This window comes from Gymnoscopelus braueri (genome assembly GCF_963280865.1).
Source record: "Gymnoscopelus braueri genome assembly, chromosome: 13".
NCBI classification, from domain to species: Eukaryota; Metazoa; Chordata; class Actinopteri; order Myctophiformes; family Myctophidae; genus Gymnoscopelus; species Gymnoscopelus braueri.
This window is the reverse complement of record NC_137615.1, coordinates 18,834,338-18,850,237: the sequence shown is the minus strand read 5'-3', so window position 1 is coordinate 18,850,237 and position 15,900 is coordinate 18,834,338. Positions and strand designations below refer to the sequence as shown.

The 15,900-nt window shown below is 40.1% G+C and overlaps 1 protein-coding gene across 1 annotated transcript in view; it reads left to right on the top strand.

Moving 5' to 3' along the window:
- Positions 1-831: 831 nt before the first annotated feature.
- The window catches only part of baiap3 (BAI1 associated protein 3), a gene marked incomplete at its 5' end in the record, with an annotated part of 57,954 nt that continues 42,885 nt past the window's right edge, over positions 832-15,900 (top strand). Inside the window, 2 exons of the mRNA XM_080448067.1 lie at positions 832-965; positions 12,315-12,402. Of these exons, the coding sequence (XP_080304193.1) occupies positions 832-965; positions 12,315-12,402 (222 nt within the window). The remainder of the gene's footprint in view (positions 966-12,314; positions 12,403-15,900) is intronic.

The window sequence follows — 15,900 nt, the reverse complement described above, 5'->3', positions numbered from 1 at the left end:
CTGTTCTTCAATCAATGATGAACAAAACTTCCTAACTCCACTTTTTGTTTTGTTTTTGTAATTTCCTGAAAAATGAACATTTTGGAGTTAGCTGGTTGCTGCCGGACAGCAGAGATATACTGGTTGTGTGCCACTTGAAGGTCCAAGCGGCCGAAACGTTGCATCCTAAATAAACCTCTTTATAAGTGAAGACAGTGAGCGGGACTCCCTTTCCCTTCTCCCTTCTCCCTTTTTCTTCCATATTCAGCATTCATACTCCGACGCACCTGTCCGTTCATAGGTGTGCAGAAGGACATATCCTAAAAGATTTTAGCTATCACCATTATTTTATACTTTGGCTGTTCAAAAATAGCAGATATGAGCTTTTAGATCTGCAAAAAAAAAATCTATCGTGAACATTTTTGCAAATCTTTGAATATATATATTTTTAAAGCGAACATTACTGTACTCAAATCTTTGCTTCTGGGGGTCCCTGGAACTAAATATTTTGAGATGGGGGTCGGCGGCCAAATACATATCATTTTGGGGGTCCTTCACATGAAAACGTTTGAGCACCACTGATATACTGTAGCAACATACGTTTTTCAGAAACCAGTTAGGATTTAGAAGACATTTTTAGATGCGTTAAAGGTTGTTTCAACTCTATAATCCTCTCCTCAACTTTTTGGAGCGCTCCGATCTCCTCTTCGCCTACATTCCCGCTGATCCTAGAAGCACCTTCAGCATTATTTTAGACTTTGTTTAATCTCCTTTGAGCACCCGGTTGGCTTCTGTGTGTTTTGTTCACGGAGGGTTTTACTGTGTGTCTGCCTGTACAGCCAGTGAGACAGAATGACGGCGCTTCTGGACCTGAAGAGCAGCGTGCTGAGGCAGGTGCAGAGGAGTCAGTCACTGAGGGGCCGGCGGGATCAACCAACCTCTGCCAGCAGCCCACTCTCACACAGCCCTGGTCCCTTACCTCACAGGTACAACACTGAACACACACACACACACACACACACACACACACACACACACACACACACACACACACACACACACACACACACACACACACACACACACACACACACACACACACACACACACACACACACACACACACACACACACACACATGCATGCACACATGCACTCACACATTATTGCCACATGGCCCTGCTTGGGGGGGCTGTTGAAAATTTTCCTTAGATTTACTCTTTTGGCTCTTTTGTACTTTGGATTCTACAGCACTTAGTGTTCAACAATGAAAACATATCACTTATTTTTAATTTAATTTAATTTAATTTAATTTAATTTAATTTAATTTAATTTAATTTAATTTAATTTAATTTAATTTAATTTAATTTAATTTAATTTAATTTAATTTAATTTAATTTAAAAATTAGATTAATTTTCCAAAAAATATACATAAACAATAAATGAAAAAGGTAATTGAAAAAACGTAAAGTAAAGTAAAAGTTTTGGAAATTGGAAATACTCAAGTAAAGAACAAATACCTCAAAATTGTACTTAAGTACAGTACTTAAGTAAATGTACTTACTTAAATGTAGTTACTTTCCACCACTGCATACAGTATAGGCTATAGGCATAAATGGACAGACAGACAGACAGACAGACAGACAGACAGACAGACAGACAGACAGACAGACAGACAGGCAGAGACATACACAGAAGTTCCTGTATTTATAGATGGATTGTTGTTGTTTTTTAAATTAGCCAGTGATGTAAACCACATACACGATGTTGACAAGGGTTTTCATGTCTCCTAGCAACAAGATAATGTCACTGTCCACCTGTTTAATTTAACTAATTAAGTGCCTGTCTGTCTATATTCATCTAAGTTGAAGGTTGATAGCAAATGTGATTGTACGTGTCAAATTTGATCATTTGATCATTTGATCTTCTGTCTTGTTCAGAAGCTTGGTCTGACATCACAGCCAAAAGTAACTAAACTTACGTTTCTCTGGCAAACCAAACACAAGCTCGTACAAAAATATGAAGTGTTTTGTTAGTAAGATTATATGCGTATAGCCTACATCTTGTCTGTTTAACCCATTAAGACCGCGAACGCATCTGTGTCACTTTAGATTTGTTTGGCTATTCAATAGCAGATATACAAGCTCATAGCGCGGCACCGAGTGCCGCGCTATGAGCTTGTAGATCTGCTATTTTTGAAAAATCGTGAATTTTTTTTTAAAATATTTTTTTCCAAAAAACTGTTAGGATTTAGATTATTATTTTTTTAAAGCGACCTCAGGTCTTAATGGGTTAAAAGGGGGTGGAGGAGGGTGGGGTACCCTGCAACTGTGTTGTACATTCATATTTGGCCTTTTTAGAAGGACCAGTTGAGTACTACTGTAGACCCGCAACATACAAAGAATATGTTTATTGGCATTTTAACGGACAAGACAAAACATCACAGTGATTTAGCTCAATCCATTATGACCCGGCAACGCATCTGTGTCATTTTAAGATTTCTTTGGCTGTTCAAAAATAGCAGATATACAAGCTCATAGCGTGGCACAGAGTGCCGGCGAATGCTTTTGGGATTTTCAAGTGGACCCTCATCCAGAAAAGGACAGACAGACACACACGGACTGACGGATGGATAGGGGCCTTGGGCTATCAGGCCTGGCGGAGACAACCAAATGAATTATCCATCCAGAGAGAGACACAGGCTCACTCTCATTAACAATGTGCAAATGAGACAGCATATATTCCTGATACTGACCGGCCCACACCACCTGATCACTGTCAGCTATGACTTCTCAGCACTAGAGCTGAGTTAATGAGTGATTAACGAGGTATTTTTCATATCATGTAAATGAACTGGACAGCCATTGTGGAAATTAGCAGTGGAGATCACGTTTCAATAAATCCACACATAATTTATTCCCGGCAGGTGTTTGTTTTGTTTAATGGCCTGCTCTCTTTTCAGGTGTGTCATCTCCATTTAGAAAGGGGTCTTTGCTTTTTGATACTTTGATCTCCTTTGTGTCGTCAGTCTTAGTCTTTGGCTATTCAAAAATAGCAGATATACAAGCTCATAGTGCGGCACCGAGTGCCGCACTATGAGCTTGTAGATCTGCTATTTTAGAAAAATCATGAAAATTTGTGCAAATCTATGAATATATATATATTTTTTAAACAAACATTTGAAACTCAAATCTTTGCTTCTGGGGGGTCCCTGGAACAAAATATTCTCAGATGGGGTTACATATAATTTTGGGGGTCCTTGACATGAAAAAAAGTTTGAGAACCACTGATATATAGCAACATACGTTTTTTTTCAAAACAACTGTTAGGATTTACTAGAAGACATTTGTAGAATCCCCAGAAGCAAAGATTTGAGTTACAAATGTTCGCTTAAAAAAGAAAATTCAAACTAAAGATTTGCACAAATGTTCACAATCCCCCCCCCCCCCCCCCCAAAAAAAGCAGATCAACAAGCTCATATCTATGAGCTATGAGCCTCTATATCTGCTATTTTTGAATAGCCAAAGAAATCTAAAAATGACACAGATGCGTTCCTGGTCTTAATGGGTTAATGGGTTTGACACTGAAATGACATTCTTGTAGCTCATTATTGAAGAATAGTAGTTTTGAATTGTATTAAATGCAAAGCCCTTGTAGTCATGCAAAGGACAAATGACAGTTTTCTTTGTACAAAAATATAAAGAAAGGCTGAATACAAAATGATTTTACACTTAAACTATTGGGTTCACCTGTCAATCCCATAGCAAAGGTCCAACTTATCGGTCATGCTGCGGATGTGCGGGAAAATCAATTAATGCCGGGGACACGCTCAACCTGAACAGGCTGGTCAGGAGCAGTGGTGTAAAGTAACTAAATAAATGTACTCAAGTACTGTACTTTGAGGTACTTTTACTTTTTTTGGAGTATTTCCAATTGTCTATACTTTTACTTCTACTCCACTGCAACTCAGGCAAATATTGTACTTTTACTCCACTACAATGATTTGAAAACTTTAGTTACTAGTTACTTTTCAGATATGAATTATGATATTATTTAACATACATTAACCACTTTAGCCCTATTTTATACATACTGTAGGCTATTTGAAAATAGCCGATCTACAAGCTCACAACGCGTCGCGACTTGTAGATCTGCTATTTTCAAACATTTTAGTGCTTTTACTTTTGGTACTTTAAGTATATTTTCATGCCAATACTTTTGTACTTTTACTCAAGTAAATTTCGAATTCTGGACTATTAGTACAGTAATGGAGTAGTATTGGTACTTTTACTTAAGTAAAGAATTTGAGTACTTTTTTCCACCCCTGGACACGTGCAACCTCAACAGGCTGGTCAGGAAAGCTGGGGCTCTACCCTGGACAGGGTGGAGGAGGTTGATGAAGGTGCGTGTAGTGAGGAAGCTGGACGCTATTATGGACAACCACTCAAACCCCCGTCGCTTGGAGATTGTGGGTAGGTTTAGCAGCAGGGCTAATGTTATTCATCTTCTCCCCGCGGGGACGACCAGTCCTTTGCTAACTATGAAGATGTGTAACGAGGCACATGATGGTCGCTCAGCTCGCTCAGTAGACTAATTGCTAGGAAACAAGCAGTTCTGCAGGCACTGCTGAGGGTGTATAGTTATTATTGCATATTGTATGTGCATTCTTTTTTTCTTGTGAACTTACTGATGGTGTTGCTTTGACCATCATGCTGTATTTACAGTACTTTCTTTTCTTGCTTAACTGCTGTACTGTGGCGACTGAATTTCTCTCACAGGATCAATAAAGGCCTTATCTTATCTTCTTTTTTTAGCTGAGACTAAAACTTTTCTTCTGTTTTATAACCATTAATGTTACTATCTATATAGGATAAGGTGTTTTGGTATGAAAACCCACTTTTAATTTAATTTAACCAAATAAACAGTGAAACATGGTCTTGTTGACATCATGTTACATGACTCAATCAAATGTGTATTTATAAATGGATTTTTGAAAATGTTCATACTATTGCCTTTCAAACTTTTTCTTTCTCTCTCACAAAAAAACTTCAAATTAACCATTTTAATAATTTATGGTCATTATCAAAACCAAACTCAATGTAGAAAGACGTTTGTACTTTGAACGAGGGTGGGGGTTGAAGTCGTTTACCTGACGTTCCAAAATTGCTGTTATGCGCTCGGTGGAATATCGAGGCATTAGGCTACACAATGTGTAAAATCTATCATTATTTTGTGACAGTCAAATTAGAACCCCAAGTCTTAATATGCTAATTTAACCAAATAACAGTGTCTTTGCACAGCATATGCAATTTAGCAAATCCTTATGTCACAACAGAGTCCATTGCTCCATGTGGAGTAATGACTTTTCCATGCCTCACCACATTCGTGTGTCTCTCTGTGTCTCTCTATGAATCTGTCCCAGGTGAATCTCATCAGACGCTATGAAACCTCCTGCCCGTCACACAGACATGTCACCCAATCTGCTTTTGAAATGCCAAATCAATAAAGACCTGGATGGGAGTTTAACCCATTAACTCTTTCACTGCCAGAGTAATAAACTCACCCACTGCCAGAGATTTTCGTGTTTTATAACCTTTTTAAGTGGTCACAGAAAATGTAGATTCAAAATGATCGATCGATCCACTGTGTGTGCACACAGACGGCTCCCCAGTGGAAAAGAATGTCACCTGTGAGGTAACTTTTTTTTGCCACTGGCACGCTGAAAATACCATCTTTTGTAAAAAATGAGCGTCTTTCCCACCTCCCCAACTGGCCTCAGAACATTCATATACATTATGATCGCTTGTAAGACGGTTGCACACGTCATCCCATTGAAAACACTGTGCCTCGTCGAAACCAGGGCAAAACAAATTAACTCGAGTTACAGGCATCTGCATGAAACCAATAGACAGAGAGTGGATGGAGGCGGAAATCTTCGGATATACTCTTTCATTCCCGTCCGTGGCAATGAAAGAGTTAAGACCGGGAACGCATCTGTGCAATTGTTTTGATTTTATCTAAAAAGCATTATTTTACACTTTGGCTATTCTAAAATAGCAGATATACAAGCTCATAGCGTGGCACTCGTTACCGCGCTACGAGCTTGTAGATCTGCTATTTTTGAAAAATTGTGAAAATGTGTGCAAATCTTTGAATATATGTATTATTTTAAAGCGAACATTTTCAACTCCAATCTCTGCTTCTGGGGGGTCCGTGAAACAACATATTTTGAGATGGGGGGGGTCCGCGGCCAAATACATATCATTTTGGGGGTCCATGACAATTACGATTTTTTTTGAGAACCACTGATATAGCAACATACGTTTAAAAAAAAAAACTGTTGGGATTTAGAAGACATTTGTAGAATCGGCTTCAGGTCTTAATGGGATAATACTCTGCTGTGACATAAACCCTTAAATATAACTAATATAGTGACATATTGGATCAGAAAGTAACATCTTTCTCTCTACCATGCACCATTCAGCACCATGGACAGCGTAAGGGAGAGAAAATAAGGTTATTTTATTCACGGTGTAGATGTCTTATATATTTTCCCAATTTTTCTTTTTCTCCCTTAAGCCAATTTCCCATTCTCTGTGTGCAGTCTCCTGTCACTCCTGCAGTTGGTCCTGGGGAGAGCACAGACAATCACGTGTCTCTGATACGTGTGCAGTGGTGGAAGAAGTACTCAGATATTTTACTTAGTAAAAGTAACAATACCACAACATAAAAATACTCTGTTACGAGTGAAAGGCCTGTGTTCAAAATGTTACTTGAGTAAAAGTACAAAAGTATTGGCATCAAAATATACTTAAAGTACCAAAAGTAAAAGTACTAAAATGTTTGAAAATAGCAGATCTACAAGCTCACAACGCGTTGTGATGTGACACGTTGTGAGCTTGTAGATATGCTATTTTCAAATAGCCTTGGTATAAAGTGGGGCAAAAGTGGTTAATGTATGTTTTATAATAATAATAATTTTATATCTGCAAAGTAACTAGTAACTAAAGTTTTCGAATAATTAGCGGATTAAAAGTACAATATTTGTCTCTGAGATGTAGTGGAGTAGAAGTAAAAGTATTGAAAATTGGAAATACTCCCGTAAAGTAAAAAAAATACCTCAAATTGTACTAAAGTACAGTGCTTGAGTAAATGTAAGTTACTTTACACCACTGTGACGCGTGACGTCAAGGCCATTTCTTTTCACCGGATAGTGAGGAGTTTCACCGGGAGGAGGTGATTACATGCCAAAGTACATGCTGAGTGCAGTGACAGAGATTGCCCTCTCTGCTCAGCTTACACACTATGCAATGATATCACAGAAACAGGACAAATCTACAGTTACAGTGCAAATGAAACATTTGCGCTACGAGCTTGTAGATCTGCTATTTTTGAAAAAACGTGACAATTTGTGCAAATCTTTGAATCTATATTTTTTAAAGCGAACACTTGTAACTCAAATCTTTGCTTCTGGGGGTCCCTGGAACTAAATATTTTGAGATGGGGGTCCGCGGCCAAATACATATCAAGTCCTTGACATGAAAAAGTTTGCGAACCACTGATACAACAACATAGTATTTTGTTGTATCAGTGGTTCTCAAACTTAAGCGCCACCCCTATGACATCCGCGCTAGAATTGCAATGAGATGTTTCAATGTTCAAATTATGTTTATCTGTTTTCCAAGCCCAATTATGAAATAAGGGCTCATTATCACCTTCACACTGTCGTTTAAACACATTCCTTAAACACATACCTTAAGCACATTCCTTCCAAACACAAGAGGTTGAACCCCCTCTATTTGTTTTCCCTCTATTTCCCACTCCAGACAATGAAACACAAGGCTAACATTTGAATAAATAATCAGAGTTTATTAGAATAAAAACAAACAAAAGAACCTGTTCCCTAGCAACAACAAATGAGATTGTTATTCTGGTGTTGCGTGCGTGCGTGCGTGCGTGCGTGCGTGCGTGCGTGCGTGCGTGCGTGCGTGCGTGCGTGCGTGCGTGCGTGCGTGCGTGCGTGCGTGCGTGCGTGCGTGCGTGCGTGCGTGCGTGCGTGTGTGCGAGCGTGACTATAAGAGACTGAGAGACCTTGTAAAATATGAGATATGTTGATTTTGCTTTTGGTTATAGCCATTTTATCATTTGTTCTTTTAATGCCAAACTGAATTAATTGGCCTTGATTAAATCAGTCTATTTTTGAGCATTAATGAGCTGTAATCTGGAGACAAAAGAGCTCTCACAAAGAACTTACAGTTATTCTTCTGACAGTGAATGGACATGATGACAGTATTTGTCCTGAGATACGGTGGCACCGTGTGCTCAAACAAGCATTCTATGAGTCATCAAACTCAGTCAATAACAATAATCCGTTGTCACAGAGAGACTCGGCTCTGTGGTTTCCAGTCTTAGAAGAGAGTTCATAAAGAAAGGATTAAAATGTCCAAGGCAGAAATAGAAAGTGTGAGTTCTCTTTTTAGTGTTGATTGCAATAGAGAAATAGTTACAATATGAACAAGAACAAAACCAGAAAAACACATGTACAGTATTATGTACAAATGTCTATTCTTTTTTTTAATGCAATCATAGTTTAATGTTTAAAATGATAAATCACATCCCCATGTTTAACCCATTAAGACCGGGAAAGCATCTGTGTCATTTTTTAAATTTTTTATTGCAGATATACAAGCTTGCAGTGCGGCACGAAGCTTGTAAATCTGCAAATTTTTTAAACATTTTTGAAAAAGTGTTTTTCAAGGCTTTGAAAAATTGTATTTTGAATTACAAAAAAAGTTTGAGAAGATGTAGAAGGCATTTGTAGAATCAGCCTCAGGTCTCAACCACTTAAACCCCATATGGGTAACCGGGAGTCCCTCAGGACTCAATACTAGTCTTTTCTGTTTTGTGTTATTGTGGGGAAAGCTTTCGGTGAAAATAGCCGATCGACAAGCTAACAACGCGTCGCGCTGCTATTTTTAGCAAAATCTTCAAATATTTCTGTGAAAGCCTTCCCCACAATAAGGATGCTGGTGTTTAAAGGCCACAATGATTAAAGCCTACTTCCTACATCTTCTTCTGTAATGCCAGAGAGACTGCATAAAGAACGTAGAAATCCCCAGAAAATACTGCAACTGTGCAGGGAGTCTCCAGTTTGATGGAGGAAGAAGAAGATAGAACCTTTCAGCTCTCAAAACTACATTTGAACTATTCCGCAGCTTTATCTATCAGTCGAGCTCCATTGCTGCTCCATGCCAATGGAGAGACCCGTCCAGCCTTCCCAGCATGGCTGCCATTAGTCTTCATCAATACCTCCAGGGATTTGCCATCCGGTCTCCTTCTTCTGAGGGGAGAGATCAGTGGGTGCCGGGGCCGGGCCAGCTGCCACGCGCCCGCTGTGATGCGACGGCGCTAATAAAGGAGCGTGACAGAGCTGCGTGTGTGTGTGTGTGTGTGTGGATGGTTCTCCATCTGTGTTAGTGGCTGAGAGGAGGTGAGCAGGAGAGACAGGATGTGTGGGAGTCACAAGTAGACAGTCCTGTGTGTTGCTGTGGCTCGTTCCAGAACGCTCTGCCCCAAGAGGCTATCAGTCAAGCCCAGTTTATTTATACAGTACATTTCAGACGACAGGCGTATAGACCTGTGTGCTAATTAACTCGTTGACTGCCAGAAATAAAACATTGGTTGCATACGCTAGTGCCAGCTAAAATCAGAGTTTTCCTTACCTTTCAAGTAGTCAGAGAATATTTATCTCTAGTATGATCGTAGCTAAACACGGAGGGTTTCACCGTGCTTCTGCGAAGAACAAAAATGTCATCGCGACCCCCCGTTCCCTTGTTATAGGCCGTTGAATATACCATGTCTCGTCAAAAATGCAGGGGGGAAAAAAGGAAAGGAAGATACAGCCGTTTCCCCAAATACGCTAACCAGGAAGTGAATGGAAGAAGAAATCTTGGCATCAAGTGATCTCCTGGATCTGTGTGTCTGAGCATGAAATGGTCACTCATGTGTTAGCGAACAGCGCAATCTAGTGGAAAAACACTGAAAACACCCAAAAGTCGTCAAAGTTGTCCTTGGCAGTGAATGAGTTAGGAAGCAAACAAATTGGCAAAGATCATACATGACAAAAACACATAAGATGGGAACATAGACGCTAGAAGGTATTACAATAAAACAACAATTCAATAAATGGGAATGATATAAGAAGGTATTATTATTATTATTATTGAATAATAGTAACTGTTCCTAAAAGTTTTACCATTAACCACACACTTTTAGCCCAATTAAATGCTTGCATAAAAAGACATGTTTTTTGTTTGCTTTTAAAAGAAGACTGCAGACCTTGGTTCAAGTGGTAGAGAATTCCAGTGAGTAGGACCATGATCATGACTGAAGGCACCGTTAAGCTGATTCAGAATGTATTCTTGGTTTTAATAAGGAGACCTTTATCTCATGATCTAAGCCTCAGATCCCTTAGTTTCTAAGGGATCTGCACGATGTGTATTCAGTGTCAATGTCAATGATGAAGGAAAGGAGATAAGCCATTCATAGATTTAAAACCAATAAGAGCCAGAGAGGAGAAGATAGAATAGGAGTGATGTGGTCAAGCATTTTGGGTTTAGCTAATACTCTGGCCTCTCTATAAGAGGAGAGTGAGAGTATTAACACTAATGCATACTTTGTCATATTACCACGTTATTTGCCAAAAAGTAACAGATTTTCAAGGTTTTAAAAAAAATATATATGTTACCTTTCGGCAAGCATCGCGACTCGTCACGCATCATGGTCTTATGCATTAGGCTTTAGTGGGGGGATTCCCAAGGTGTTCAGGCAATATCTCCCTCAATGTGCCTCTGAACATGAACGTGCCTCCATCACCATGACAACAGGGGCTCAGAAATTACCAAAGTCGCCATGAGTCTAGGGGTTGAACTCATTCGCTCAGAAATGAGAAAACATCATCATACATGTTTTCCATGGACTTCCGCACATGATGGGAGATTAAGGTGGTTTAATGAAGACATATGTTGGATCTGTTTGTCTTAACCCATGGGAATACAATTAATGCTAGGAAGGCAATGGAAGATAAAGGATATTGTTGACATACAACTGACTTACACTGTTATCTCTCATTAATTTACTTTTTATGCAGCAGTTACAGGTACAGTAGGTTCAGAAAAAAAGAAGAAGAAAAGAAAACAAAGAAAAATCCTTACTGACAGGCTAATTGATATGTCTTATCTGTTGGCAGGAAGTTTGTCATACCAATGTCACACAATCCTATTTATTTATAAACTGTTAATAAACTGTTCATTCACGTACTGTACAATCAGTTAGACCAGTGATTTTCAACCCTGTTCATATCAAGGTCCAATGTCTATTCGGCATTTGAGCCACGGACCACCATTTGATGACTCTCAGACCCAAAACAAGAATATTTTGTTATCGTTGGATACGATTTTGTCCACAATTCCATGCTGTATTGATGTGGTACCAATAGGAGAGATGACAGGCAAACGTTGATCAAAATAACAATTCTTTAATGAAGCAATGCAGATGTTTAACTATAATTTAACTCCTGAGAACGTAAAATTAAACCAAATGGACCCGTAAGGGTCCATTTGGTTTCATTTTACGCTCTCAAGAGTTAAAGACCTATAAGGGTCCATTTGGTTTCATTTTACACTCTCAAGAGTTAAAGCTCTATAAGGGTCTATTTGGTTACCAAAACTCTCCATCATTTAGCTGGGAATCAACTGGAACCCCCTCAAGGACCACTGGTTGAGAACCCCTCAACCAGTGGATGCCGCCTCAATCAAGGACATAAATGATGGACATTGTGTCAGAAAAGCTTATGAGAGATTAGAGCCATCCTAACCACGGACTGTTTCAGATGCCATCAAGTGGCAAGCGACTTGGTAGCCACAGAGCCACTGGCAGTAGGTCGCTAAACAGCTACTTCCCCCGCACAATATAAGACTTGTGACCGAGCAAGCCAGAAAAAAGACAAATAACCGCCAAAAAAAGTGCCAGGACCATCGGACAAACTGTTCTTTTTCATGCTGTTTTGTTACTGCTCTTTGATTATTCTTTTTTCTTTTCTTTGTCGTATTTACTAGAGACAAATATCTATCATGTTGTATACATGTTTATTATTGTTAATGCTACTACAATGTCTGAGAAACCAGAACAAAATCATTTCGTACAGTACACAGGATGTAACAATGAAGAAACCTTAACCTTGAAAAGCATACGGCATTAATGACTGATATGGTTTATTACTATTTCAATGCGTTGTTGTGAAATTAGAATTTGTGTGTGTTTCCTCTACTCGGCAGGATTTCGGAGGACAGTGCCGAGTTCTTCGAACGAATAGACGCGATCCTCCAGAAACAGGAGAACATGCTGCATGCCGCTCAGGCTGAGGTAACCTTCCACCCTCCTCCTTCTGTCAGACTAGTCGTGTGCCAGCCTTTTCCACCCCTCCACCCGCTAATTATGACCAAAGGCATGGCATACTGTATACAGTATACTGCACAGCTTGTCCTTCAGCCCACTGATTGACCCAACGTGACGTCCGTAGACAGAACGACCCCCAATATGACGTCCATAGACAGAAGGACAACGGTTAACCCATTAAGACCGTGGAACGCATCTGTGTCGTTTTTTCAGATTTCTTCGGCTATTCAAAAAAATAGCAGATCTACAAGCTCATAGCGTGGCACCGAGTGCCGCGCTATGAGCTTGTAGATCTGCAATTTTTTGGAAAAAATCGTGAAAATGTGTGCAAATCTTTGAATATATACATTTCTTTAAAAGCAAACATTTGTAACTCAAATCTTTGCTTGTCTTCTAAATCCTACAGTTTAAAAAAAAAAGTATGTTTCTATATCAGTAGCCTCGGAAACCCATGCCTTTTTTTTTTTTTTTCAAAAGAAAAAAAAGCCTGGGGGAACCTTGCAGGAACGGTGGTTTCTAAACCTTGTTATCTCCTAACCAATCAGAGTGCAGTGGGGGCGTCGCTCTAAATTTGGTGACGTCAGCGTGTTTCCGTGCACAGGGCCGGGGGGTGGGGGGAGGGGGGTGGAGGGGAGGGGGAGGCGGGGACATAGATTGGTGAAGCAATAGGAAGCGGCGCTGTAGGGTACCGAGCGCAAGGCTTTGGATCCGCCCTTCAAGACCTTCGATAGGGCTGGCTCCTCCAGTCTACTATATCAGTGGTTCTAAAACTTTAATCATGTCAAGGACCCCCCAGAATTATATATGTTTGGCCACGGACCCCCATCTCAAAATATTTTGTTTCAGGAGACCCCCCACGAAGGCAAAGATTGGTGTTAAAAATGTTCGCTTTAAAAATATACACGTACATTTCAAAGATTTGCACAAACAAGCTCATGGCGCGGCACTCGGTGCCGTGCCATGAGTTTGTAGATCTGCTATTTTTTTAATAGCCCAAAAAAATCTTTAAATGACACAGACGCGTTCCCCGATCTTAATGGATTAAGTAAGATGCTAGGAAGCTGTCACAGGCTGCTCTCAGTGCTTACCCTCAGTGCCTTCCTATACTACACCGTGCCAGTAAGGCAGACTTACAGTAAGTTCTATAAAGACTTGTTGACGGCGATGCTATTGCATGCTTTTGTATAAGAGAAACTTTAACACATAAAGTCTGCATAGAGGATGCACTGATCCTCAAACACAGCCCCTCAGTACTGTATGATTTCACAACTTCCAACACAGCACCAAGCCGCCAACCCCTCTGATCTCCAATATTGGATGCAGCTCCTAAATCCCAGCATAATCCCCGGAAAAGCCTAGATATGAGCGCTTGACAACCAGCGAGCAGCACTGGATCAACTCTCTGTTGCTGTGTTGTTATATTGCCTTGAACGTAACTGCTGACAGGTGTCTATTGATTTCCTGTTGTGTGATGTTAGTCAAAAGAGGCCTGAAAACAAAATGTGCTGTGGCTGTTTGAAGGTTTCATTGAGACATAACGACCGCTGTGTTTTTTCCCCCTCGTATGAGACTTCAGGCCCCCTCTGCAATTTACAGATTTGTTGAAACACCATGCCACCTCTTGTTAGCAGATATACAACAGCAGCAACAAAAGAAGAATAAGAAAAGTAAAACAAACCAAAAAACAAGACAAAAAATATAGCTGCAAGCAGCGATAATACGGGGCCAGTGAAGAGAGAGAGAGAGAGAGAGAGAGAGAGAGAGAGAAGAGAGAGAGAGAGAGAGAGATGAAGAGAGAGAGAGGAGTAGAGAGAGAGAGAAGAGAGAGAGAGAGAGAGAGACGGATTAGATTGAAGGAGAGAGAGAGACGGATTAGATTGAAGAGAGAGAGAGACGGAATAGATTGAAGAGAGAGAGAGAGAGAGACGGAATAGATTGAAGAGAGAGAGAGAGAGAGAAACGGAATAGATTGAAGAGAAAGAGAGAGAGAGAGAAACGGAATAGATTGAAGAGAAAGAGAGAGAGAGGAGAGAGAGAGAGAGAGAAGAGAGAGAGAGAGAGACATGGAAACGGAATAGATTGAAGAGAGAGAGAGACATGGAAACGGAATAGATTGAAGAGAGAGAGAGAGAAAGAGACATGGAAACGGAATAGATTGAAGAGAGAGAGAGAGAGAGAGAGAGAGAGAGAGAGAGAGAGAGAGAGAGAGAGAGAGAGAGAGAGAGAGACAGACATGGAAATGGAATAGATTGAAGAGAGAGAGAGACATGGAAACGGAATAGATTGAAGAGAGAGAGAGACATTGGAAACGGAATAGATTGAAGGGAGAGAGGGAGAGAGCGAGAGAGACATGGAAACGGAATAGATTGAAGAGAGAGAGAGAGAGACTTGGAAACATAATAGATTGAAGAGAGATGGAAGCGAATTGACATCTCAACCTATTGCCATTAACAGGAATCGAACCTTCGGATTGACAAGCTGCAACACTACCTATAGTGCTATAGCTTTGTACAGGCTGAGGTTGTCTGTTGAAGATAAAAGTGAACCAGTGAAAGCAGCCGATCTACAAGCTCAGAAACACGTTGCTATCTGAAAAGTTTTGAGATTGTAGATCGGCTATTTTCAGAATGAAACTATGTCATACATTGAAAAGACATACTCTCAAATAAGCATTTGAGGTTATCTTTAACAATTGCACTTGCATTAATTGACACAATCATGTTGTGTGCAATGCAACTTAAATGAAGTCTGCATCAAGTGGGGCTTGAACTGGCAACCTTGAGGTTCTAAGGCACACACTTAAGCGAGAAGCCATTGGACCAACAGACCTGACCTGGTGAATGAGAGAGAGAGAGAGAGAGAGGAGAGAGAGAGAGAGAGAGAGAGAGAGAGAGAGAGAGAGAGAGAGAGAGAGAGAGAGAGAGGAGAGAGAGAGAGAGAGAGAGAGAGAAACGGAATAGATTGAAGAGAGAGAGAGACATGGAAACGGAATAGATTGAAGAGAGAGAGAGACATGGAAACTGAATAGATTGAAGGAGAGAGCGAGAGAGACATGGAAACGGAATAGATTGAAGAGAGAGAGAGACACTTGGAAACATAATAGATTGAAGAGAGATGGAAGCGGAATTGACATCTCAACCTATTGCCATTAACAGGAATCGAACCCTGAACCTTCGGATTGACAAGCTGCAACACTACCTATAGTGCTATAGCTTTGTACAGGCTGAGGTTGTCTGTTGAAGATAAAAGTGAACCAGTGAAAGCAGCCGATCTACAAGCTCAGAAACACGTTGCTATCTGAAAAGTTTTGAGATTGTAGATCGGCTATTTTCAGAATGAACTATGTCATACATTGAAAAGACATACTCTCAAATAAGCATTTCAGGTTATCTTTAACAATTGCACTTGCATTAATTGACACAATCATGTTGTGTGCAATGCAACTTAAATGAAGTCTGCATCAAG